This window comes from Monomorium pharaonis, chromosome 8, assembly GCF_013373865.1.
Source record: "Monomorium pharaonis isolate MP-MQ-018 chromosome 8, ASM1337386v2, whole genome shotgun sequence".
In the NCBI taxonomy this organism is placed as follows: domain Eukaryota; kingdom Metazoa; phylum Arthropoda; class Insecta; order Hymenoptera; family Formicidae; genus Monomorium; species Monomorium pharaonis.
The window spans coordinates 21,852,194-21,880,052 of record NC_050474.1 but is presented as its reverse complement, the minus strand read 5'-3'; the positions used below and the strand labels follow the sequence as shown (position 1 = coordinate 21,880,052).

The following is a 27,859-nucleotide window of genomic DNA, read 5'->3' as shown; positions in this document are numbered from 1 at the left end:
ACCATTTTATCATGTATCTATTTTTTCAGCTTCGTCAATTTTATTATTTTTTTTCAGAAGGGGCCACAAGATCTTAATAAATATTTATTGACAACCAACGTTCCTAGTATCATAAAAGTAAGTGTCGACGTCCAATCAACGATAAAATTTACGATAAAATGCAATAAAACGTTCGACTTTTGATGCCATAAAAAACGTTTTGTTTTTTACGCTTCTACAAAATTTCTCTATTGCGCAGATATTATTAGTCTTTAGCAAAGATGACCAGCAAATGGACATACTTGCTAATACCGCGAGAAGATTGGGATGGAGTGTATCGATGGCAAAAGACGCGGAGAAAGCAATAGAACTTTTTCAAAATCGTGCTCATGAATTAGTGATTATCGATCATAGGGGACATCGTGCGGCTGAAGGCGATGCTATTTGTAGGTACGGTAGATCGTTTAAGTAAAGAATATAGCATTTGGAAAGATTTCTACTCAAAAAGCAAATTTTGATTTTAAAAAATTTTATTAACCTACAATGGGTGTAGTAATTATTTACATAGTGCATATTTTTCTTACATATCTTTGAAATATTAAACTTGAAATATCAAAAATAATAAATTTCAGAGCTATCAGATCATGTCCGGTTTATCACACTTCTGTTATTATAGCGCTTGTGAAAAAATCGTAAGTCAGTTATTATTTTTTTCGTTATATATAATTTAATTTACTTTTATTTTTTATTTGAACGTGTGGATTTCACGTCTTTTAGTTACTTCATGATTGATGAGAAAGACCATATTGTGGCATTGAACTTGCTAGAAACAGGCTTCAGCAGAGTGAGTGCTTGCTCAAACACAAGAATGCTTTAAGAGTACATAAAACAGGTTTACAGACAGATTTTTTATTCGATTCTCTATTTAGTTTTGCTGGTATTTTAGGCACTGATGGAATGTTCGCACGAAGGAATATTAATAAACGAATTAGTAGGTATATATACTAGCTCATTGTTACCAAGAACTCAACTAGCAGCAGCGCATGCATTATATTTGGCACTTGACAGGTGTCGCGATATGGTACATGTAACCAATGAGAAGAACATTGTACAGGTACAGTTGAATCCGGATTATCCGACCGGATCAATAGATAATAGATATTATTTAATTCTTACATTGTGTATAGTCATTCTTCATATTTTTAATTAAAATGAAAAAAACTTTTATATTTTATTGTACGCATAAATATTCATTATGTGATGTTATTGACATGTTTTTTAATTTATATAAAATAAATTTCTATTTTTCATATAAATATTTTTATGTAGACCGTAATTTTACATTGTTTTTAGTTTCTAAATAAAGTCAGCGAAAAATTGTTAGGATATAAGACAGAAGAGATGATGGGAAGAAATCTCTCGGAAATAGTGTACTATGAAAATTTCGCTCTTATGGAGCAACAATTGAGTAAGGGTCGGGAATTCGAAGGAAATATGAATTGTAAAAGGAAAAACAATCAAATGATCACAATCAATTGCAGGATAATTCCATTCTGTACCACATTAAAGTACGTTGCCTTGACATAATCGTTTATTTAAAAATTTTATCCTCTTTCGTTCATATAATTTTATTTCTTTGTATTGATTTCGATGAAATTCACTCTCTTTCGATATAGAGTATCATCACTAAAATATACTGTTTAATATTTTATAATAGCTATTTGATTATTTTTTTATTCCATTATTATGTCTATCTTCAGAAAACCAAGTCATTACATATACGTATACGACACTACGTATCTATCAGAAAATTCAGCACCAATAAGCCCAATTGGCAGCCCGTTGCATCCTCCTCTTAAAACAAGCATGTCAAATGCGCGAAAGTCCTCGGATGTCAAATCTGGTATAAGCGAAGGTAACGTATATTTCTACAAATATCAAATAATTAACATCGATGGACTCGGCAACAATTTAAAATGGCATCGACAATGATTAAAAAAAAGATTAGTACGTTAAAAAAAGATAATTTTGTCCTCTCAATTTATCGGTGTGCCCTTCGACGTAAAAATGAATACGTTGAAAGGCGCGAATTAGGTCACCGGCAATTTTATGGCACACTTTGCGACATGTATTTTTATGTTAAAGAGTTATCGCGGCAATATCAACCCTACATATCGTTGCAGTAAACATGTCAAGAAATTTAATAGCGCAAAACTGGGGCACACCTGTTATAGCTTAACTAATGCGAAAGCTTTTTGCATCTCGTTTTAATTAATCTGTTTTACTGGTATATTTCAAAATGACTGAAATTACAGTATCTTGTCAGCGATTTTGACTTCTTCAGTATTAAATTGCATAGTCATCTTAATCTGTCACGTAGCGCTGTAATCTTGTAACGTATCGATCTTTTAACATGAGAACGATTACGTTTCTGAAATAGGTCGTAGACGGTCCAGCTTGCAAAAACTGCATACCTTGCAACTAGAAGCCCCTATCACCAAAGTCATTACGTTACTTTCGAACGCAGTTACGGACACGACCAATCCGGAAACAGCAGCGCAGATCGATAAAGTATGTGATTAATCGAGTACCGTCATATAGTCACGTCCGTTCAATTAAATATATGTTGCCTGCTGCTACATCTGCGTCTTCCACAGGCAATCGATATCCTAAAGACGACGGAACTCTATGTACCGCATCTTAAGGAAGACAGAGCAATGTACAGCGATCCGGTTGCTACGGATCTCGTCGGCGCGTTACTTGCTGTAAGAATTTTGTCGTTTTTTTGTTTCGTATGAAGATAATAACAAACATTGCAACGAATGTAAATCACACAATATCTTTTTTTTTGGCAGTCTCCGCGCACAGCGTGGGAATCTAGAAGGTCGTCGTCGGATTCCGCGAGATTATCCGCTATTAAAGCTATCACGGGTCCGGGCGGCGCGCGTATGCAAGTAAAAAATTTCCGAGGGCCGCAAGAAATCACGGAGATATTGGATAAGAGTCTCGACTGGGATTTCGAGATATTCAAGCTTGAGGTACTAACGGAGGGAAGGTGAGTCACATATGAAATATTAATACACATTTTGCGTAACATGATATGTAAACAGTTTTGAAATTAATTATTAATCTAAAACAGACGTTATAATTTCTTTATCATTATGTATTTAAATTGTTTATTTTGATTTATTACAGACCGCTTGTTTTTCTGGGATTGACGATTATGAATTTGTTCCAAACGCCAGCTACGTTACATTGCGACGAAAGGACGTTGCAGAACTGGCTAGCCATTATCGAGCACAACTACAACGCGGAGAACAGCTATCACAACTCGACGCACGCGGCCGACGTCATGCAAGCCACTGCGAGGTTTATGCAATCGAAGAGGCTCAAAGAAATTTTAGAGCCTTTAGATGAAATTGCTGCTTTAATAGCCGCCGCTGCGCACGATATTGATCATCCCGGGCGGTCCAGGTGAGCAGATTTAATTTTAATGTGCTAAGCAATAATTATTTTAAAAAATATTTAATAATAATTTAATTGATACTTTGATGTAAGAAATGTAAATTTGTGTAAAGAAATGTAAATTTGTGAGATTGAGAATAATCTGATTGTCGACAATCTGATCTTGAAAATGTTTTTTCTAGTCAATTTCTTTGCAACGCCAACAGTCGTTTGGCAATACTCTACAATGATTTGTCAGTTCTCGAGTCGCATCATGCAGCTTTAACTTTTAAACTATCGCTGTCTGATGACAGCGTAAATATCTTTAAAGTAAGTCTCTCTTCTCGTGTATTTTCTCTGTATCACCAATTTGAAGACGTATAGTATAATAATCTGAAGGTGTAATATCGGATTGAATGCATGTTTAGAATCTGGAGCGAGATGCGTACAAACTGTTACGGCAAAATGTCATTGACATGATTCTGGCGACCGAAATGACGAAGCATTTCGAGCATCTAGCAAAGTTCATGAATGTTTGTAGCGCGAGAATTGGAGACGGTCAAGAGGTACCATTATTATTTTCATGATTAAATTCTTAGTATTTCACATTTTTTAAATTATAATTGTTTAATGTAAATGAAAATTTATAATATATTACTACGTTCATTATTATTACCTTTTTGATCGCTAATTATGTGGATTAATAATGTAAAATAAATCTAATTGTATTCTTTAATAATATAATTCTTTATACTTTTATTACACAAAATTTGCGTTAAAATTGATGCATTAAATTTAATGCATTAAAAAATGCATTAAAAAATTAATTGTTCTTAATATTTCCAAAATTATTTTAGAAATGTTTTAAATTTAATTTTAATGTGGGTATTTAATATAGGTACCGCTTAATTCCATTAAAATTCAACATACATTTTAATTTTTTTAAAACGCATACAGAATAATACACGAAAATTGAAGTTTAGAAAAATCTTTCACAGACTTATTCAAGTTCTCTGGACATGTCTGTGGTGCTACAACCAGATAATGTAATATTAGTTAAAAGGATGATGATCAAGTGCGCAGACGTATCTAATCCAACGCGGCCACTAAGATGTTGCATCGAATGGGCGAGACGAATTGCGGAGGAATACTTTAATCAGGTAAACAATTTTAATAATTACTGAAATCTTTGATTGGAGAAAGGATAATTTGTTACTTTTACGTTCAAATATTTATTAATTGCATATAGACCGATGAAGAGAAAAAGTTGAAAATGCCAGTCGTAATGCCGATGTTCGATAGAATGACGTGTTCGATACCTAAATCGCAAATCGGTTTTGTCGATTATATCATTAACGACATGATCGAGGCTTGGGATGGTTCGTTTTCTTCTCTCATTATTTTAAAATTCTTATTAAGCATTAACACTTTTTGTTAGTTTTGCCATTTGTTTCGCAGTGTTTATCGATATGCCGGAACTTGTGGGCTATATGCGACACAACTACGAGAAATGGAAAGAATATAATGTAAGATATTTTAATTTAATTCGCAATTTAATTACTTCCAGATAATTAACAGATAAATCCAGATAGTTACAGTTATGCAATAATTTATTAATTCTATAATAATATTATTAACCCTCAATTCCTATCGTGTTTTTCGGCATCCTCTATCCCTACTTATAGATTGTTTTCGTCTTCGCCTTTATAAACAATGAGAAAAATTGGTAAAAAAATTAATTAAAAAATATATATATAGCAATGGTAAAAATTTTGAAAAAAAATGTTTTTTAATCAGTTTCTGGAAGGAAAAAAGTTCCTCTTTACAAAAAAAAAGATCAACGTAGAATGAAAGCAGATATCAAATTTCAGCGTATAAAAATTGGTATTTTTTGAGGATGATAAATAGTGTTGTAAAATAGGGAACATCAATAAATCTACAATTATTTTTTCTGCTTAAAGTTTTAACAAATTATTATTTAATACATAGTAAAAATACAAAATTATGTTATAAAAATAGAAAAAGAACAGAGTTCAAAAGCATTCGCGACAGCAATTTAAACGATGATCATCGCAAACGGGTTGTCGAACACAACATTGATTGGTTTTTTTATCATTGTTATATAAACAATAAAAACATCTTTTTTTTTTAATTTATTAGTTAATGTCCAATCTTCCCAATATTTGCCGAATGCTAAATTTTATTGGTCTGCTTAAAGTATTCTGGATTTCTAATCTGCATTGTACATGTTCAACTTAAAATATATACATAATTATGTTCTAAAATGCATGTACGTGTCCAAAAATATTTAATTAACAAAAAAATCTTTTTTTTTTAAGTCATTTTTACTTACATAATCCCTACCTAAGGGTTGAAAACGTCCTATTTGAATTTTACCTGGCTGGCGTTTGGAGTAGAACAAATGGACCGGGCTGGCCTTTTGCACTAAAAACCCTTCCTCTTCAAAGTTTTTTTTAGTACAACTTTGATGGCGCTAGCATCACGGTTGTACGAGAAATTAAGAATAGTAGTTTTAAGCAGGACGAAAACGACCCATAGGGAGGGATTGAGGGTTAATAATAATAATAATAATAATAATAATACAGGAATTTCGTAGTAATTTCAACCCAGAATTTGAAAATCAAAGGAACATTGGATATTAGATTATCGTAATCTTGATATGTAATCCCAATTTTGTTTTTCACTGACATATTTAGCTTTGAATTGTGTCTTACAGGAGCAGGGTATATCCACTTTACAAGATGTCGAGAAGCTACAACAACATCCCGACATGCAAATACCGCGATTATCTTGAAAAGCTCGTTATTTCGCAATCTCGTTATGTAATATTTACACTGCGATTATCACAAAGATGTGTATAGTATTTATGTATTTAAGGATAGAGCAACGACGTGCCTTCTCGAGTCTAAGAAAATACATGTAATTTGCCGTTTCGCGCTCCACACATCAACATTTTCATTATTTATATGTAATTCCATTTATCTTAATAAGACTCGCCGTATTATTACTATTTTAAACATGTGACATAGATTAATAATATATTTTTAGTATAAAGAAAGAAATAACTTTATGTATGCAGCTCCGATGACTATGTTACTTCGAACGAAGTTTTTGCTGTGTTTGCGCATGTTGACACATTAAATTGTGATCAACTGAGATCAACTAATAAATAAGAACATTGCATTTGAATCATTTTTAATTTCTTACAGCAATCCTCCTTACAGCCAGAATTTAATCCTTCGCCTAATTTCACCATTAAGTTTTGCTGTTATTTGGAAGGGCTTGTGGTACAACACAAATTGAAAGAAAATATTCACATTATTATGGTGTCGGATTTTACTTTATTGTTTCTTTCAGCCAAGAAATGGCGTGGGGCCTATTTCTATGCGCTGCATAAATACAGAATTAAATAAAACCAGATATAAAGTGTAAGCCGTATCGAGATAGAATTTTGCACAATTTTTATCAACAGAGCGTTATATGGTCTGAGTTATGCAAATTACAAATTGTTCAATTTTTCTTTAATTCTGTTAATACAGGAAATACGCACTCGCCTTCTCAATCTATGTAAGTCGGTCCTGACATAACATGGTTGCATCTAAGAACGATAATTACACTCATGCGTGTTACAAACCAAAAAGAGGATGAGTATAATAACATCAATAGTCCATCGAGTTACAAGTATCAGCCTAACGGATGGTTACTAAGTCACATTCATCGTAAAGATTCTTACGTATGCTGACATATGCTTACAGTATACATATGTGTTATATCATAATATTCTCTACGGACGCACGGATGATCATGGCCGTTTTATCCAGTATCAACAAGACATTTAACTTGTTTTTTATCCCTAGAAGACAATCAGAATATCGAGTTGCTTTTAGAATTAATAATCGAATCATTGAAATGTGACACATAAAACACAACTAGAAGTATTTTACGGACTAATTTACCAGGTATTTACCACATGTTCGTATTAAGACTTTTATGGAGTAGTATTTTATCATAATATCCTAGTAAGAGAAATAGATGACAAGTAAAGGTAAGAATCCTCTTAAGGTGAGATGCAGATTTTTGCATGGAATTCTTAATTACTTAGCAGTCGTAACCACCACTTGTCAACGTGATGTTGGCGCGACGAGTGCCAACACACGATTGACAGACATAAAGTAACTTAATTACCTTATATAGCTTATCGTTACTACTATAATGCCACATAGTATGATTCGTCCGAAGTTCCTAGAAGTTACGTTTAATCCTAAATTACTTGCGTCTCCGAAATACCTGCCACAAGTGCATTGCCGAATGTGAGAATCTGTCTAGATTTTTCTCTTCCCAGATAATATGTTTTTTAATCGAATAATTTTTTTAATGAAAATCAGAATTTATCATCGATAACCGTTTGTTTCGAAGTTCTAAAACTATTTTTCGTTTTTGGTCGGTGAGATATTTCGATGGTTATCGTCCAGCTTGAACATTACTGACAGATCTATTTTCTTTTTGATTGCGTGATTGAAATTTATTAATTTTGCAGAAATGCAACTGTTTGCCAATGTGTCGCTCATTATGAAGTAACAAGTATTTTTAGACGTGAATGTTGGTTACAGCGTATTTTTAGATTAAACGTGAAATTAGTGCTATTTGAGGTTGCTTTATTAGCACTTGTCGCTAGTAGACGGAATTCGCGAAGTAACAAACTAACCAGTATAGAGGCCGTTTACAGTAAGCTTCTTTGTATATATATCAGACTGTTCTTAACATTATATGTCGTAGTACAGATGTACAGTACTATTCAATCATGTCTGGACTTTCGTTTGCCTGGAATGAAATTTTTGTCTTGTTTTCTCTTATTTATGTCTTTGATAAATTTCAGCGTACATGATAAGTTATGATAAGTTTCATATAGATCAGATGCAGAATAATCGATATTAAAAAATACATGTCTAGGCATTATTGAATAGTATTGTACTTAATTTTTTGTTTTTTTTTTTTTGGTTTTTTGATGACGTACACGTCATTTTTTATTGATAACATCTATACCTTTTCACCATACCTTTTTTCCATACCTTTAAAGGAGCTGATATATCTTTCCCTATTAAGGAAAAGTTATAAATCAGTCGTCACTTACTTATAAAGTTATTTTTAGCGATTGTAGTGCAGTACTGCTAAAATTATCCCCGCGCGAAGCGATACACGCAAAAACTGATCAGATTATGATCCTCTATCTTTTATGCAAACAAAATCGTGCAATCATCGTGATCAAAATGAATTAAATCCAACGATTTCAAGAACGTGCTGTGATAGTTCGACGTTAATTATCGCGCAAAGCTAACACCAGCGTTAATCATAACTTTTCTTATATATACTAAACGAGAAAGAAGGAAACATATTCTAAGAAAAATGCGTATAATCCAATATCCTAAGTGTAAGTGTAATTTAGGCCTGAATAGGAATGCGCTCTTAGCACTTCCCGTGCATAAAAATTTCTGGTAACTCTTATCTTTTATTTTTTTCTCGAAGTTTTATTTACGCTTGTGAGAATCCGATCTTTCTTTAATTCGCGGCAATAGAAGTGCGTTCTTGCTTACAATTTTGTAATAAGTCGACATTTAAGCTGATCGTCGTGACTGATCGAAGACGCGTCGTTTCTATTTCGGTCGATTTTTCTATTTCTGGTGGATTACTCAGCAAAATGCGGCCAGAGCGAATGAAGAGTGAAATGCTTTAGTGAAACGCTTGGTTGAAATTTCGTGTGAAATAAACGACGAGATAATCGTGTTCTTTAATTCGTTAGAGTATCAAAGATATAACGCCGCGTCGCGACGACGAGCTTATTGCCTTTTTTTTTAGGATTTTTATTTTTAAAGAATTACGCACGCGGAGTAACAGGCTGATAAGCAAAAGGTGCATTAAATCGCCCATTGTTACGCCATTTCGCAATTTTGTCGGAGGCAGCGTTCAAACGTCGTGCAAAGGAAGACTCGATAACAGATCGGTGATGTTTACTTGGACAGCAAGACGGCATTCGTTTTCACAGATGAATACGATGCCGTCGAGTCTGCTTTTCTGCGTACAATACGTTCGAATTATCAGGCGCTCCAAATTCGTTTCGTAAGGCGCTACGCCTCACGGCAATCGCGGGACGGCAAACCGGCGAGAATTCCGACCGTAAAAAAAACGCTTCGCGAAGTAGCGAGAATGTTCGAGATGCCGTCGCGAGAAAGAACGGCGAGGTCAATCTCCAAAATCTCGTCTGCATTCGAAGCCGATGTATTCTTGGACAGAAGAGTCAGTGAAACGTCACGTGACATTGTAGGAGAGCACCTCCTCCGCATCGCGGAGTCTATTTAAGATGGACTCGCGACTCGCGTCAGAATCAGAAGTTAATTCGGGCGATATCCGGAATCTGGTCTAGTGATCTTCGAGTGATCGATCGGATCTTCACGTAAAGTACGATATCTTAGTGTTGTCCTATGATACGTGTTTTTGTCGCCCCCCCCCTCCCCCCCCAAGTTTCCCCATTATCTTCGCGTCCTTATTAGCTCACTAATAACGGCTTAATGCTTTAGAGTTAGATTCAAATCTGAAGGATTATAATAGTAGATGTATGGAGCTTGTAGTACATCGATAATCTTAGAGGATTACTTAAGATTAAACCTTACGCTATTTACTGATTTGCCCATCTTTTAGATTAAAATGTTAGCTTATCGGTACGTTTTGTGCGAGATAATCTTAATATAAATCGGTCCTTATGTCCTCGCACCCACCCACCCAACTACTATCGAGTCGTTGAAAACGCGTGTCCTTAACTATGGAAGAAGGGAAGAATTTTTTTTCACTTGCGACGTGAAACAGGCGACGAGACGGTCGTGTTTATGTGGTGATGAGCACAATATTATCGAGTAAATCGCGTGCTTCAGTACGCGTATGAGGTATAAGGCTTAGCAGTTGCGGAGGGCGTGTGACTCTAAACTAGTCCCTGCACCATCTGATTAATCGTTATCGTTGTTCCATCGCCTAAGTTGGTCGATACGCAATTCCCGACAATCCGTCGGCCCGAGATTGAACTTCCGTTTAAACTCCCTGCGTGATCTTACGCGAACGGACTAGCTTCTTGCGATTTCGCGCTGCCGCTTACGACTAGCCTAAACTTTATTCATTATTTTCTTCTTTCGTACGAGTATTGATTCGCGATTTATCGACTACGCGATTTATTGTGTACTTACCTAATCTACCTTAATCTATATATCTTATTTTTCATGTGTTATACTTGTTCGTACAATTTGCAGGAATTACTCAAATTAAATGATATTAACCAAGATGTTATCTTTGAATTTGCTTACGTGAAATTTATTTATTGACGCGCGAGAAAAGTAGCGCGTAAATTAAATAGTATGCGGCATAAAACAGAAGTTCCATTTACGTCGCGTTGCGACATCGGCGATCGGTTTAAGATCTATTGCGTTCTTTTTTTGTAACTATAATCAGATTTAATTAGTCTGTTAAAGGGAAGAATTTAAGTGAGAGTGAAAAGTTTCGCGCACGTGTTATATTTTAAAAAGGAGAGTCCTTAATTACTTATTAATCATTCGGTTTTGATAAATCTTATCTCTATATTACCCTGAAAACTATCGATTAATGTGTAGCCTAGACTAATTGCGTCAACATATATCGAGAAGATGGGACTCGCTTATTGTGGTCTTATGTTATAAATGCATTTCGTTTGCCGGCGTTTCCAAAAACTTTATCCATTCCGGAATGGATGTAACTCGGATTTTAGTAAGTCTTTTCGTCTTTTGCGATGCGTTTCGACCGTTGTAGGATCGCGTGGTAAATTTTCACACGTTAGGATCGTAATGCCATGTGCGTAATGCTTATAATATTGGCACTAATCATGGTTATAACCCGAAACGGATAGTAGCTCGGGCGCAAATTTCGAAAGATTAATTATACGCTTAACGATAGTTAATACCTTAAATACCGTCCGTCTTAATAATACTAACGAGAAAACTAATGTTATCGCGGTGCAGCCTAGCTTAAAACTTACGAGTTAACGTACGCGTAGGTATCATTGATTTTGTCTTTCGCATTCACTTCAGTTTTCACACGCTCTCGTTTCTCGCACAGATCGTTTATATATTTTTTTTCACATATCCCTTCTTTCCTTTTTTTTTTGTTCTTGGCTTTTTTCGAACAATTAAGCGAAAACAGCCGATTGATCGTTACCGATTATCGCGCTGATGTTCGCAGATGTCGATTGTACCACTTGTTTTCCGGAATTGGTGGGACGACTTTGATCGTCCTATGTCGCGCCTCTTGGACCAGCACTTTGGCACCGGCCTTCACCGAGATGATCTGATCTCAACTCTCTCCGATTTCGGCATAGATCGACCACCCCTACGCTCGATGTTTGGGAACAGGTACATCCGACCGTGGAGGGACTTGGCGCGTCAAAACTCAAGCGGGACCAGCACGATCCAGTTGGACAATGATAATTTTCAGGTTGGTATTTGTAGATCGATTTTGCATAGCAATTGAACAGCAACGAAACGTGACACCGCGTGGTGCGATTAGATCGAAAGTGAATTTGCGAATTTTCTTTCTGCTTTGTGCGGACCTCTATGATATTGAATTAAATTAGAAATGTTTTGATCTGTAGCTATATTTTGCCTGCAACGAAACAGTGAAAAATGCAACGCCTTATGCTTCTATTTGAATTATAATTTGTTCGTGGATCTTGCAATTAATTTTTCCAAGTGATTTTACTGAAAAAATAATTTTACCTGACTGAGAAGTTGTTAGAAATTCATATCCAAATGTCTTATTAAGAAAACGAAATCGTCATCTCATATCTTTTATTATATTTTCAATTTCAATTTTTTTGCAGTTTTAGTGTATGTTAAAAAAAAATTGCCAAACTATTTTTGTGTCCTTTGATATCTGAGTCAGCGTTTCGCAGTGTCTCTATGCTTGTTACTTGTTCCCGTAGGTAGAAATTTATTCGATTTATTGCATCGACAGATCAAGCGATAAAGTATGTACAAAATTATTCGGTCAGATAGCTAGAAAATACGTCCCTTTTTGTGTCCCTTTGTCTAGTTCATGTTACGTGACGTTACACTACAGTATATGAGCCGACGAATTTTGTTTGTGACGAAACGCGTAAGTTAATTTCACTTGCTTATTCCGTCATTGATTGAATATTACATTAATATTGATTGCATTGTGTTTACGACTGATAATAAATATTTAGCATCTACGACACGTTAAAACATAGTTGCAAGACGCCTTAAAACCTATCTTTTTTAATATACAGATATTAGGATCTAATTTCCCTCATATATTTTTAGAACGCGCCTTCCATCAGTTTAGCCTAATTACGCGTAAGTCTTGCGATCAGACGGACTTATTGAATTCGAAGTAATTGTATCGTTTTGTTGTCGAAATCAATTTTATTTTGCAAACTATATAACTCACGTATCTTATCTCGTACTTTCAGTTCACGAAACGTTAGTTGAATTTGGTCTTCGTAGAGTCATTAGTAGTGGTAATTTTGTCGGGAAAGTATTAAAAGCTTATACTTAAGATACATTATAGGGCGGAAGTACTGCTATGTAACGGTCCAATTCCGATCTTTCGCAGGATCCTGAATAAGGCTAGCAGGATCCTGCGAAAGATAGGAATTGGCCGAAAATTATTTAGAACTAATAGAAGTTCAGAAAAGATTTATAATCTCTCTTACGTAATAATCGATTCAATAATAATAATCGATAACGCAAATGGACGATAAGTCTGTTATCACTTCTCGATTGATCTGCAATTCAAATCTAACCGCTAATTTCTCAAGAGAATATCGTTACACTAAATTGCTTATAATTTTTGCTGCTTTTACACGTGTGTTCTTACAGTTTTTGGAAGAAGCCTCTAGTCTCGCGTAATTTCCAAAATGGCGTGAAATGAAGAAATTATATTCGTAATATTTTCCTGTGTCAAATGTGCATTCGTTCAGGTTGATTTACGTGATATGGCAAGAAAGCGTAAATAAGAACCAACGCGCGTTAAAATTATCACGAAGTGTCCCAAACGCGAGTGTGACGTAACGTGTTATTTTAAGAGTGTTTTTCACGTATTTTTAGTCGCAGTAGCGCCGCGGAATCGCCAACAGTTGGCTGTACCGTTGATTTTCTCGGATTACGGGAAAATTATAATCGACAGAGCCGCGCCGTGATTTTCCGATATGAAGCTATCAAAGAAACAAAATTCCGGCTTTTTACGGAATGTCAGAGAAGTCCACAAGAGACTCGCGATTCGGGATGATATGCACGCGATTAATGCTTAGGATTAACACGCGCTGCGGAATATATCGATTATCTTACGCTGCAGTTATTCTAAAACATACAGTACAGACACAAGTCAGCAATCAAGAATCAATCGAATGCCCTGCTGTCGCGTCCGAGAATATGAATTTAAATCGATTATTAGAATCAGTTTGCTCAAAGTACTCCTCTCTTTGTCTCGCCGAAAGGCGTTCAAATGCGGATAAAGACACTGCTGTCTCTCTCTCTTTCTCTCTGATTACAAGATGTCGTTAGATCCTTGATCTTTCGTTTGATTTTGCACTGGATAAAACGTCCGCGAGGTCGCTACCTTCCGATCCTAAAGATCGTTCAGTTATTACGCCTCGGATCTTAGCGTAACTTAGTAACTCGACAGTAATATCGATTAACTTACTTACGATCGAATGCTATCAGCAAGTATCGCCTAATAGTTTTAATTTTCATGTAAGCAAGCTGCAGATGCGTATTTATTTTCCGTGAGAGCGTGTCGCTGAAAAATTTATGAATTTGCAAAAACGCGGTCGGTTGTGTGCTGTAATCGTTATTTATCTTATCTCTGTGGAAGTTTTCGTGTGATACAACAGCGAATGGAATATAACCGGGTTAGCGACAGCAACTTAGTCACGGTATGAAACGATGGCCTTTTTCTGTCGTTATTTTTTTTTTGCAACGGTTGTTACGTCGAATACAGATGTGCAACTTGCCTAACACTCTCCCAAACTCACGAGTATGTACCCTCTTCGGTTCATCAAATTACATTCACATTTCGTCATGGATGTAATGCGATTCACCTGACAGTTCTAAATTCATGAATTCGAGACCGCTCTGCCTCGACGCGCTATAATTACATTGATTTTCTCGGGATGATTTCAGAAATAAAAAACGTGCGGAATGTGCTCGATTACACATTCAGTGCGATACAACTTAGGCTAAAAGACACGACTTAAACTCTTTAGTGGTTTTCCTTATTTCTTATTTTGGTATTTGTAGCTCGAGTGCGTTTTGTATCGGACGCAAAAATTAATTTTGTGTCGAATATAAAAAGCCTCGAATGATAGCCTACGAAACAAAGTACAATATTTAATATGTGTATTACAGGGGAAGATACTTTCTTTTTACATTATCTTCTAGCGAAAAAACGAGTAGCGAATATCGTAACTAGATTTCGAAATATAGAAAAGTCGCAGGAGACAAATGACCGAAGAGATGACGGGAATGACGTGAGAGGGAAGGATGAAAGGGCGCATTCGTAAAAAGGAAAAAAAAAGGAAGGGAAGGATGAAGGGGAAGGGCGGGATGAAAGGGAAGAGAAAAGGGAGAAAGGGTAAAAGGGGGAGAAAAAAAGGCGTTAACGGAAAAGATCGAAGTGGAAACTACTTACTTGAACGGAATTGAACGTTACTTTTGAGGGGAACGAATTAGCCGCGCGGCCGTTAAAATAGAAAAGAAAAAGGTACCCCGGCAGGGGATGAAACCAAACGTAAGGGACGGGTGAAACTCAACGTAAGGGTGGCTTACAACAAAAAGCAACGAACGAAAAAGTTCCGGAACACCAGAAGGCCCGAAAAACTGATGACTGCATCTATGTCGCTGCAGCTACCGCTGTCTCTAACGCCATACACGCATACATGTATTATGCATTTACGCGTTTTAATCTACGCCTTCGTAATCGCCGCGATCGCGACGGTAAGTCGACCGAGAGGGCGGCAGCACGATTTTCACGACAGATCGGGATGGTGAAACGAGTGTTCGAGCGGGACTATTTTCGGGACGAGGGGTAGGGGACGTTTTTTGCACCCCCCTCCTCGGGAGGAGGGAGGGCGAGTAATAAATCGGATCGGAGGGACGACTTTTCTTGTTTTTTTTTTCTCTTTTTTTCGCGAATACGGTATTTTTGTCTTCTTTCTTCGTCTTTTTTTTTCTCTTCCCCGCAAGAGCTCGAATAGTCAAAAAAATATCCACGACGTTATCAGTCCCCTTTTACAATAAACCGCGTTTGTGCCGAAAAGAATCTAGTTTCTCCTACATCGTTCATCTAATCGCCCTATTTCGATATAGTCCGGTTGTGTAGTAATGATTACGGTATTAGCAGATTTCCAGTCTGAAGGGACCAGTTATCCTTCTCGTTTGCCGGAAATGTTCTATGAAAGGTATGCGGTATCAAAAAAGGACGATCGCGCTGCACGATCTCCGGTTAGTCACGCCGGTTTTCGGAATCTCTATGAAATCACAGTTTTACCACAGTTCTCGTTTTACCTCCCCCTCTCTTTATTCTTACTGTGTACATATATGTGTGTATGTGTGTGTGTGTGCGCGCGTGTATGTGTGCGTTTGTTTCTCTTTTGTTGTTTTTCACTCTTCTCTTTCCGCGATATTTTCTCCTCGCGCAATCGCGCGCACGGTTTGCCTGCCGCAGATCCGAGGTGACTACCAATTTCCGTACGTGACGTTGTCTTGCAATTTTTTTTTTTTTTCGTTCGGAGTGCTTCGCACGCGGAAAATCGCGCGCAGCAGCCACGGAATAAAATATGCAACCGAAAGAGTGGATGTATATATCGCGTCGCGCTTTTAGTCAGTCTTGTTCGAGCGGAAGAACCGAGGCTCTCGTGCCGTCCCGACGACGAGCGTGGACGCACCCCTCATCTCAAAGGGTGCGCCGCTCGCGTTAACCGCGACCCGCGGGCCCCGGTACCCCCCCGCTGTTTATAATCTCTATACAAAAATAAATGCTTTTTGAATACCCACAACAATAGAATCGTACAAAATGACCTTTGTGCTTTTTTTTTATCTTTCCTCCTTCTTACGCGGAATTCGTTTCTCTTTATTTCTCTGTATTTGTACAAAAGTATGTGTCGCTCCGCGCGCAGCACTCGAGCCGATCGTTCGTGGAGCGAGATCCCTCCACGAACTCTTATCTCTCCTCCTCTCTTCTACTCTTGTTTTTTTTTTTTTTTGGTACTATTTTCGAAATGCACAGCCAATTATCCTCCGCTAATCTCTTCGCGCTCGCCGAGGTCCGCTCCAGGATCACGCAGGATCACCCGGAGAGACTCGGGTACGCTTGCCTCACTACCGTCGAGTGTTAGAGTTCCTCGTTCTATGTCAAAATGTTATTCATCTTCTCTCTTTCTATTCTTTTTTTATTTTTTTTATCTTTGTTTTTATTTTATCGGTTCCTTGTTTTCCTCGCCCAACGCGAGCTCGCGCGCCGGCCGCAAAGGGACCAGCCACCGCGATCGCGACCGATCGCTCCCTGCACGACCGCGCACGCGTCAGTTACAAATAAAGAAGAATCACCTACTTGTATGTATGCTCGTTTTTTCTGATCGTAAAAAAAAAAAGAACAATCTCACACAAGTAGGTATGCCCGGCAACTACATTTTCCCGGTTTGGTTTTTGTTATACGGGACAAATCTAAAGGAACCGCGTAGAATTACACATGAGAGAATCGCGACGCGAAAAGGAAAATTAGTGCTTTCACGATGCGCTTATCTGACGAGCGGGATAGGATCTAAAACGTTGGTTGTACTGCCATTTCTTTCTTCTGTCGCGGAAATTTTAATAATCGGACCTGATCGGCGGCTCCCCTGAACGCAGAAGCGTGAAGGGACAAATGTGGAAGTGACCGAATGAAGCGTTGCTTCCCAGATGGCAAGCCGAAACTGTTGTGCGTGAATTAACCCTACGCGTATAATATTTTAGAGTACGATTTAGAATATGCGCTGGAATATGTGCACGGCGGCGTTCGAGATCCTCTTCCGGAAATTCAGTTAGCCAGAACAAGAAACAAAATGTCGAAACAAAAGGAATCCGCGCAATACAAGAAAAGGGTGGCGGGTCTCTTATCGCTCAAAGGTCGATCATAATTTTTTCTTTTTTTTTTTTTCGGAGTAAGCTCGTACAGGTGTGATGTCGATACTTAACTTTCGCACTATGGATGCATGACGGGTGGTTTCGCGATCGCTCACGGTAGGATGCGAGATACTTCTGTCCTCGGTGGCGGTGACGAGAGAGGATATCCCGAGTAAGTTAACGGCGCTCTCTGATCCGCAGGTGATACTGGACGTGCAACAGTTCTCACCGAGTGAGATCACGGTGAAGACGGTTGACAATTACGTCGTTGTCGAGGCCAAGCACGAGGAGAAGCAGGACGAGCACGGCTACATCAGCAGACACTTCGTACGCAGATACGTCCTGCCCCCGACTCACGATCTCGTCAACATCACTTCGACTCTCTCCTCGGATGGTGTACTAACAATCACGGCGCCCAAAAGGGTAAGCTCGATCGAGCCGAGACAGTTCGCGTTAACATCCGCCCCGCTCCCTCATTCGCGGAATCAACCGCGAACGAACGGAGCCTCCCCCCTCTCTCTCTCTCTCCTCCACTATTCCCCTCTCTCGCTCTTTCACTCTCTCTCCCCTCTCTCGTCTTTGTTATAGCTAATGCGGCTTACGTTACATATTTGATTTTTGCTTTTCGATCCCGACGTTCCCAATGCTGCGCCTCAGCGTGTAGTACTAGAAGAGGCAGATGGTCGTTCGACGATTTCGGATCAAACACTACGAGTCTGCTCTAAACTACAAAACAGAATATGTTGCGTTAACGTACGGAATTCAGGGCGCAGACGTTGTGCGCGCGAACGAGGCACATTCGCGATATTGTTAGATCAGAGAGTGCGTCGATTTTAAGGGAAGTTCCTGAAACTCGGCAATACTATGCAAAAGCGAACGACAAGCTGTCGCAAAGAAACGATGATGACACACTGTTCTCATCTCGATACATAGTCCCTTAATGTTCTTAATGATTTAAAAGCCATTGCATTTTCGGTGAGTTTCAAAGATCGAATTCTGTTAAAATCGATGACACTTAGCCGACAGTCGAGTTCCACATCCGGCGTGACATCTTTTTAATTTATTAGATAATAACTTTCGATTCATCAATATTGATCGACATCGATCAATTTATCGTTATCGATCATTTTTTTGTTTCTATCATCTTTCATATTTTTAGACGCCAAATTCCATTAAAATAAAGTGATGCAAATATATGTGAACTTAGAATTATTTTAAATAAACCGTGTCAAACATTTTTTACTGTAAAATTATGATTTTTTTTCGCCATGATTATGACGTGTAACAGTTTTATATTAACGCAGCGAAAACCTTTATTTCACTGTCGGCATAAGAATAGCTTAAATTCATTTATTATTCGCATTATATGCCTCGCACGTTGACCTTAAATATATTCTTAACTCTTTCGTATTTTTATAGTAACTTTGATAATTTATTAATCATTGACATATCCTATTAAATTATATATTTTCGTATCTAGACACCTTGGTGCACTTACCTATATCTCGAGGTTCTCTTCTCATATTTGTTCAAAGAGTGAAGGAATTTCAACTTCTAATCACGGCTGTTATCGTCGCGTACGGATTGTTCAAGCACCGACCCCGTAGGGTGCACTAAAAAATACAAACACAGCTCTCAATAATTCGTCCGTCGGGTTAATTCAATACTTATATTTCTGTTCATGTTTTTCAGAACATGACGCCGGCTGGCACGGAAAGAGTCATCAACGTTGTTCAGACGGGAATACCAGCTGCCAAGCCGGTTCCCGTCGAAACAACTACTACTGCTGGTACTACTACTACTACTACGACCCCCACTATCGGCTAACGAATTTATTGTCCGAAACTTTCATTCCGACATTCACTTCATTCTTTTACTTTCTCAATTCCAAGCAAAACAATTTTGTAGAATGACAGAATATTTAATAATTTTCTCTTATTTAAGGGAAATATGTCCCATATTTAATAATTTTCTAATATTTATTTCTCAAAAATATATTTTTTAGTACATAATACATATAAATTTTGTTATATCAAATTATGATATAGAATGTAAAGCTTGTTTTCGATTTTCGATTTATCAAAATCTTCTGATGAGAGAAGATAAATAATAACAAATAACATAATTGTGTAATTGTGAAATTTAGAGGCGCCAATTAAAAAGAAGAAATACCAAAGCGTCGCAATACAGTACGCTCATTTTCCTTGGTATCGCTACTTTCCAATTGCACTATAAATAACATCAAATCAATAATTTTTCTCCTAAAAAAAAAATCCCTTTTCTCGGAAGATGGCTGAGTTCAAGCGTGACCTCAATCATCTTCCTCGTCATAATAAAACTATGATAAACTTTGTCAAAATTATAATTTAATCAGATCGAACGAGATTGAGAGTTTCGCGAGATGAAAGAAAGTGTGGAAAAAGCCCGAAAATCGGGAGATACATACGGTAAACTGTCGCGCTCCGCACCTGGTGCCCGCTCGCCTACATTTTCCCGTGCCGGCGGTCTCGACGAAGTAAGAAGCCGAAGTGTGTTACACTGATGGTGGTGGGTGAAGGGGGGTCTTCGGGTGTTCGCAGCGTCCAAACTGAACCAGGGTTTGTTTACGAATGCGCCGCGGCTGGCCGGCCGGCCGCCTTATATAGGCGCGCGCCGCCGCGGCGTCGCAACGCGGAGGAAGCTTCGAGATCTCCGACCGCGTCCTCACTCCGCCTCGTCGCCTAATGCGCAATTCCCGGCGATCGATCGTTTCGGGCCTTGCCGGCGTCCGGCCCGGGTCGGGACCACGACAATCGGCACCACCGCGACGAGATCTGTCGATCGGTGCATTGGCCGATCTGTTTTTCCCACGTTATGACCAGGAAATCAGCAGATGCCAAAGTATTGATCGGGTCCCCGGTCGGCAGGGACGACGGGATTTCTGGCACGTTCGCTCAGCTCCGACCGGAGACCCCACCATATCACCCAACCCACACAAACACACACACATACAGGAGAAAGAGACCCCTCTCCCTCATCGCCCCCGCTCCCATTAGCACGGTCAACCGGTGTGTGATATAACATCGCTTGTATAACGTGAGCGTAGCCTCCTCGTTCGTCGTTGATCTCGTGCGGCTGTACCTACGTGCGCATCGTCTCGTATCTCGAGAAGAGAACGACCTGCGGGAGGACCGGATAGATTAAAAAGAAAGAATGACCGCGTTGGAACCTACTGCGCAGCGAAGACATCGCCGCGCGGGTGTCAGTAGGACAACCTTGGCCCTTTGTTTGTCCGAACTATTACTCGGAAGGATCACGTCCACGGGATGATTGATTTATGTTGATCAAAGAGAGAGAGAGAGAGAGACATCCTGGACGTGGCGATTTTTGCATTCTGTATGCGACGCGCGATAATGAGGATTCTGTTATCATTGGGGAGAGGCCGTTATCGTTAGTAAACAGATTAGAGGCTGTTTTCGAGAGTGTTTTGTAAACGAACGCCGAGAGACGCGTAGGGAAGAAAAAAAGCGAGAGAGGAAGGGAGGAGAAAGGGACGCCACACGTCGTGATCCAATATTGCGAAATTGGCGTGCGTGCGCCACGCTGAAACGTTAAAACGTAGTTTCTACGGTCGGAAGGCGCGCGCGTTTGTGGTGGGATTTCCGTACTGCGCAGCCAGGCTCGCAGCTTGGAGCGACCTTGTGGCCGCTTCGACGCAGTTTTTTTTATCAGACTCTTGAGGCGACCGACAGCTATTTTTACGAGATTTGAAGGCGCAGCCGGGACCCGGCCGACGCGTGTGTTTGCAAACACACGCGTCGGCCGGGTTGACTCACGCGCGTGTCTTTTACGTATGTACATACGCACGTACGGGCGATAGCGTGAGAATGAGCAATTTCGATGCAAACGCGAGATTGCCGGTGACAATCGGAGACGCAAACATCATTACGCAACGTAGCGTCAGCCCACTTTCGGGAGCACTCAGAGCAGAAGATGTGGGTCGCGAGGACGATTTTCTGTCTGAAGATGCGTAATTGTGGAAAGAAAGAGAGAGAGTGAGGGAGGGAGAGAGAAAAGGAAGATGAATAAATTCGCGCTCGCGTTAGAGATTGCAACGGCTCTGATGATGCGCGGCCGGGCAACGGCGTATATAATAGCGGCGTTACAACCGGGTTGCATAATATTACGTTCGTTCCTCTTTCGGTGTATCATGTACCGCTCTATCGATTTCCTTTTCATATCGCCGCTCGTTAGCCCGGCCCGAACGTATCCACAAAGGCCGCTCCTTTTTAAGTAGACGCAATTAATGCAATTTTATTCAGAGAGATATATATGAGGGTCGTGCCGCGCGCGCCAGATACTTATCTCTCTTTCTCTCCCTCTCCCTGCGAGAGATCGTCTTTTTGTCGGCCGTTAACAACGGCCGGCGGATTAGAGGCACGACGAGGTGGGTAGGGTGAACGGAACTACTTGTATACTTCATAGAAATATGCACAATGTGCCGTGTGATACCTCGTTACATTCAGGTGTCATTCAGAGCGGCGTAATGAAATGCTAGACGGTTGCCAACTATGTTGCATCAAATGGGAGCGCGCGCGATCATCTGTGGGAACTTTCTCAACGACGTCTCCTCCTTTTACCGATCTCGTTGGAACGAAGATGGTATACAGTTAGCGTGCGTCGCTAATGAATGCGGACTTTCAATTAGCACGTTTTTTCGATCCTCTGACAGGTCACTGGAACAAATCTACTTTACAGTTAGAAAATCATACAGCTAGAAAATCGAGATCACGTTTTTTTCAATCTCGAGAAAATGATTAATTGGGTGTACTTACAGTTAGGAAATGTCGTGTGTAACTCGACGATATATGCGCTCTGAATATCTTGGATTAAATTTGTTATTCAACGCATCGCTCATAAAGTATATTTATAGAACAAGTGATACGGTGTGTGGTTTTTATGCGGTAATCACATTCTGATTGTGAGTGGTCCACGATATAGCTCTGTAAATGTATTGAATAATAAATTACCCAAGAACATATAATACGTTCTACATATAGACATTTAATGTTTAAAATATTCTAACAACTTACATTAGCAGCTAATAATAGTAATTGTTTCTCTTGCGGAAAGGAACGGATTTCATCGGATATTTTCGTAATGGGCAAATTGACGCTATAAGCGTAGATATTGCAGTTTAGGTGTTTCCACCGTGTTCCAGAACATTCGAGGTTCAGCTGCAGTAGCTAATCGATAGATGCACGAAGTGAGTTATAGATATGACATATAGAAAGTGCGCAAATGTACGCTGTCTCCGACCCAGCAAAATAAACGCATCGATTATACATTTCATCCATTAATTCCTTCTCCACGATTGTGTTGACTAACGATAAAAATGGAAATTATACCGTAAAGATTAATAAAAATCATTGCTCTTCGTTGCAAGTTATAAAAAAATTTACATTATAATTCTTGCGACTCTGATATTAATACCTTCGTGTAAATCATGACTCATGATAAGAAAGCTTAACAAAACCGTTGTTCCTTCATTGTAAATTATCAAAAGAATTGTATATTATAATTCTCGTGATACTCTGATATTAATATCTTCGCGTAAATTACGCGTAAATATAACTTATGCTACAATGATAGTATATAACTCAAGTTTTTTTTTCCAGTAAAAAATTTTTTTTAGTATCTACAACGTAACAAAATAAAGAATAGCTGTGTAAAGTTAGACAGTTTCCCTCGCATCGTCGTCTATATTAAACCCAGCAAGTTGTTTATACTTCATCGCACAGCCATTATAATAACTTCGTGCAAAGGGTGAACGTCTATTACGCAACATGGTACGAAAACTGCCCCACCCTAATCGCGCGCCGCGCAGAACTTCGATCTGCTGAGAGGGAAAAGAAAGGAGAGTATATTGCGTCGCAATATTCTCTCCCTCGAGAGGGAGGCAGAGAGAAAGAGAGAGAGAGAGAGAGAGAGGTCTCGAGAGATTTTCTTTCGTCATCGTGGCACCGCGGTTCACCCTCATCAACTCGTTACATAAATAACGAATTCTTTGTTCACAACGTCGTGGCTACCCCGAGCGCATAGATAACCTGCCCGCTGAACTAATTTTAGTTGCCTCGCCGGTATCGCGCGACCTTGAACTCGGTAGTCACGTCGAGGATGATGTTGCAGTAGGGTTGGTGGGCTTTCAGGATCTCAAATCTTCGGCCAACCGGTCGCGCGGGGCCAGCCGGTTTGCAACGATCTGCCCCGTGACACTTGTGGCACGACAATGCTGCAAGTATACGGTATACCTTTTCCACGGGAACGACGATGGGCGTTTTTCAAGTCCCGGGGTGCACGCAGGTGTGTGCGTACCGCCTGGGACGCGAGTTTCTCGAAACGTCGACGAAACGCCCCGCTATCGATCGTATCCGTGACCAAGTCCCAGCCGGCGAGAGTGTGTCGCTGGGTGAAGGTTGATGAACCTTTGCCGGTTACACGTACGATGTTTTTGCCTGGCCACGCCGGTGCAAATCCGTCGTATTCACCGAATAAATTATGGCGGAATTGCGCAATCGGACGACCAGCCATGTAGGATTACGCCATCGAGATCGTCGTGCGAACTGGAGATCTTTATTACCAAAATATTACCATGTTAAAACAGTTTACATTAATATCGAATTAAATTAATAGTTCAGTAAACTAGGCTGTATATTATTTTAATTGATAAACTATACATTTCATTAATATGTTGATTTTGTTTTTGTTACATTGAATACATTTATATTTATTCGAACAGAAACTAACAGATAAATTAGAGAGCGATTCTGGATTCTCCGCATGTACATATACACACAAACGTTACCAGTTTATTTTTTGTTTTATCATTATTATTCAAATTTATAGAAACAAGAGGAAATATATTAACGCAATTTACTACAATCTTATTTATCTTAAAATAGAAAGCCAAATGTCATGGAGAATTAAAAGAATGCCCTTGTATTATATACGTAAAAGCTTTAACTCTTAAGCTTCAACTCTTTTAGACCTCCACTTCGAGAGAGAAAAAAGTAAAATTCAAAAGTAAAGAGATAAAAATAATTCTTCGAACTCAGTGAGAGACCTTTTAATATTCTAAAAGTATCTAAGATACAGCTCGGCCATATTAGGTTTCACCCACTTGGATTATGTTCTATTTTTAAATGAGATGAATGTGATGGACGTATTGAATATTGAAAAAAAGAACTAAAAGAAATTAGCTCAAAAATTTATATATTTATTAATTTTTTATTTGACGAATATAATAGAAACATTGCGCAACCTATTTGGCGCAGATCTTCTTTGTCTACAGCCGATTCACATATACTATAATTAATATTAAGCAAATATTGCAAATAATTTATTCAATAGATCTTTTTATAAAAAAAGAAAACATTATATTGTATTATTTAATTAATATAAATAAATAAATTGTTACAAATATTGAAAATACTAAAGGATACTATATCTAATTATATTAATTAGATTAAAATATATAATCGTTCAATAGTTTTGAATTTTTTAATGGATCTATTAATAAATTTCAAATAAATGAAAAAAGTATCATTATATTAAGTTCATCATCGAATTATACCTGCCATCTAGTAAAACGTGAAGTTACTCTGAAGGAAACCAATAGGATGACCAATAGATGATAATCTAAAAATTCTAAAAAAGTGAGCATGATTTGTAATAAATAATTATTTTTAATTGTTTGTTATGCAAAATATTAAAAGTTTGAAATATCATATTATAACTTCATTTATAATTACATAACATGTATGTACAACTACATAACAACTTATTAAACTTGTGTTACTTATATTACTTGATTACATATTATTCGACTGTGACAAGACATTAAACGACTTTTCATTCATTAGATAGACAGATTTTTTCCTGGTTCGTTGTTTCTCGCTAAACAGCAATTTATAGGTATACGTTCCAAGTAACGCTCCCAAAATAGGACCAAGCCAATAAATCTAATTAAACAAACAAAAAATTAAACAAATAAATTTAATTTTTTCTCAATCAAAATTTAAGCAAATTAAATTAATAATAAAAAAACGTTTTTATAATTAATATTAAATACTGTTTGGAAATACTCTCACATAAAATGTTTTGTAAAATGTGATTTAATCTCAGAACGTTATTGCCACTGAATTAAAAGAAATCTTCGATACGCGATGTTTTAATAAGCTGATATATCATTAAAGATAATTTTGTCATGTGGCTTATGTGTTTGTGGCTTATCGCATATATCTTGATATGTAGCTTTATAGAAATTGTTATAATTGATTACATAAGCAGAGTAATCTGGCTTCTATGCATCATGTACATAATCTATGAGCTAATTATAAAATATAAAAAGTAAAATAAGTGTTATTATATAAACAATTTTTTAATATATTCAGTACAATCAATATTTTATATCTAACAATTTTGTGGTAAAAAATTTTTGTTTTTATTTTCTTTTACCCTATGTGTACACACACACACACACACACACACATACACACACATAGCATTTTAATTTTCAACTTACCCAATGATCCTTCCAATCATTATTCCAAAGTGCAGGCGCAAATGATCGTGCTGGATTCATACTGCACCCAGTGTAAGGACCCTGAAGAAATAGAAAAGAATAAATTACTAATTTTTTCAACTACATTTTTCTATAAAAAGATTATCTTTGCTTTTGTTACTTTTTTCCTGTAAAATGATAACAAATTTCATTAAAGATTATTAAGTTATAGGACATATATTTAAATAATAATAAAAATGTAGGAGAAAAAAATAATTAATGTATTGATGTAATAAATAATGTTAAATAAAAAAATGCAAACATTGTGTTGTTAAAATAGTTTTACCGCAGCGAAGGAAAGTGTGGCGACGGTGAGGCCGAATTTGAGGGCGACCGAATCCGTAATGTGAGCGCATCGAGGATCCCACGTGGCGCAAGCCGCGCAAAGTATGCAAGTTGTACAAAACACCTCGATTAATAAACCTTGCACGCAGCTAATCTCTGGATGAACAGTTGTAACGCAAAGACTCGCATTCACATTCAAGTTTCCGTCATTGAACAATTCCGCTGGCGTTATCATCTGTGGAAGTATAAATCATTTTGTTCGCGATAAACATGTTCAACACACTATAAAATTATTGAAACAATAAAACAGTACTTTTAAAGCTCCATATCCCACAGTGGCGCCAATAAGCTGTCCCAGGATGTAAACCATGCCGGTCGGAATTGACTTCAGGCCCATAATGACAGCACCGATGGTGATAACCGGATTAATGTGAGCGCCACTTACGTGACCTATCGTCTAAAATATATTCATGATTGAAATTTTGTACACGAAAACACAAAAATCCAGATTTTTTTATACGTTTTGTAAAAAAATACATACATAATTATCGTAAAATTTAATTAAACAATTTAACTTTATCGATATTACAAATTTTATGCTTATAAAATTAATTTTTACAGAAAATTTATGATGAGCTTTATATTTTGGAAAGTTAATTTCTTGTAAAATTAATTATATTTGTCTTTTTTTTAGACTATAACAATTTTTATATAAAACGTTTCTTCTTTTTCTTATCTTTCAAGGTATTCGAAATCCTTTACGTTTGAAATTCTTTATTCTGTATAATTTAATGTTTGTATCATTTAAGGATGTTATAACACGTACCATAATTACGAGATTCACTGTCAGACCGAAAGTAAGTGCCGTTTGCAGCAGTGGAGGTGGTGCGGGTCCCAGGGTGCCGATACATCCCATACACCCGAAGAGCAAGAGAATAGCCGTACCGACGGCCTCCGCCATGAACATGGTCATCGTATTCGCTTGCATTTTCCATGTTCCGTCTATAATAATAACACAAGTGGATTTTCCAACATTTACCTAAATCTCGATGTTGAATACTCACTATCCCAATCGTTCTGCATAATGAGCTCACTCGTCGACGCGACCGTCGTATTTACTATGACTATTACTTTAACAATCTGCGCAAATCGCCACGGATCACGGATGTTCTTCACAAGAATGTAAAAAAGAATGTGATGTCTTATCGGTAGATATTAGTGGTCAAGTACTCTTGGAATCATTACTACATATACGAAGATTCGATATCATTTATATCTTTAGAAGAGTCACATGACGAATATTTATCACCCAACGACGTCCAAATGTATTTATCGA

At 37.9% G+C, this 27,859-nt stretch overlaps 3 protein-coding genes across 18 annotated transcripts in view; 2 read left to right on the top strand and 1 right to left on the bottom strand.

The window, feature by feature from the left end:
* Positions 1 to 9,217, top strand: part of LOC105833181 (high affinity cAMP-specific and IBMX-insensitive 3',5'-cyclic phosphodiesterase 8) — a 42,881-nt gene extending 33,664 nt beyond the window's left edge. For 10 of the 11 annotated variants that reach the window (XM_036291361.1, XM_036291362.1, XM_012674746.3 and 7 more), the window contains 17 exons: positions 58 to 117; positions 239 to 429; positions 612 to 671; positions 757 to 823; positions 926 to 1,093; positions 1,333 to 1,547; positions 1,740 to 1,894; positions 2,420 to 2,550; positions 2,637 to 2,744; positions 2,835 to 3,034; positions 3,175 to 3,453; positions 3,627 to 3,753; positions 3,852 to 3,989; positions 4,407 to 4,583; positions 4,673 to 4,802; positions 4,882 to 4,949; positions 6,161 to 9,217. In XM_036291361.1, the coding sequence (XP_036147254.1) occupies positions 58 to 117; positions 239 to 429; positions 612 to 671; positions 757 to 823; positions 926 to 1,093; positions 1,333 to 1,547; positions 1,740 to 1,894; positions 2,420 to 2,550; positions 2,637 to 2,744; positions 2,835 to 3,034; positions 3,175 to 3,453; positions 3,627 to 3,753; positions 3,852 to 3,989; positions 4,407 to 4,583; positions 4,673 to 4,802; positions 4,882 to 4,949; positions 6,161 to 6,238 (2,352 nt within the window). In that variant the 3' untranslated portion in view covers positions 6,239 to 9,217. The remainder of the gene's footprint in view (positions 1 to 57; positions 118 to 238; positions 430 to 611; positions 672 to 756; positions 824 to 925; positions 1,094 to 1,332; positions 1,548 to 1,739; positions 1,895 to 2,419; positions 2,551 to 2,636; positions 2,745 to 2,834; positions 3,035 to 3,174; positions 3,454 to 3,626; positions 3,754 to 3,851; positions 3,990 to 4,406; positions 4,584 to 4,672; positions 4,803 to 4,881; positions 4,950 to 6,160) is intronic. The other variant, XM_012674916.3, reaches the window with a different exon arrangement.
* A 2,447-nt stretch (positions 9,218 to 11,664) lies between these two features.
* Positions 11,665 to 19,909, top strand: LOC105834987 (protein lethal(2)essential for life). The gene is made up of 3 exons (XM_036291367.1): positions 11,665 to 11,949; positions 17,838 to 18,059; positions 19,329 to 19,909. Exons 1-3 carry the CDS (start codon positions 11,698 to 11,700, stop codon positions 19,461 to 19,463), a joined length of 609 nt encoding a protein of 202 aa, XP_036147260.1. The 5' UTR covers positions 11,665 to 11,697; the 3' UTR covers positions 19,464 to 19,909.
* On the bottom strand, positions 14,441 to 27,714 carry LOC105834992 (aquaporin AQPAe.a). 6 transcript variants are annotated; one of them, XR_004964425.1, is made up of 9 exons: positions 27,588 to 27,714; positions 27,350 to 27,525; positions 26,837 to 26,980; positions 26,525 to 26,758; positions 26,200 to 26,280; positions 22,128 to 24,246; positions 20,083 to 20,795; positions 19,135 to 19,249; positions 14,441 to 18,362 (listed from the first exon to the last, which is right to left on the bottom strand). XR_004964425.1 is itself a non-coding variant. In XM_012677900.3 (6 exons), exons 1-6 carry the CDS (start codon positions 27,604 to 27,606, stop codon positions 25,487 to 25,489), a joined length of 804 nt encoding a protein of 267 aa, XP_012533354.1. In that variant the 5' UTR covers positions 27,607 to 27,712; the 3' UTR covers positions 25,384 to 25,486. The 6 variants fall into 6 exon arrangements, 1 of the variants encoding a protein (XP_012533354.1); XR_004964424.1 differs by having other exon boundaries at positions 20,083 to 22,362; positions 22,451 to 24,246; XR_004964426.1 differs by having other exon boundaries at positions 20,083 to 22,351; positions 22,451 to 24,246.
* Between the last annotated feature and the right edge of the window lie 145 nt (positions 27,715 to 27,859).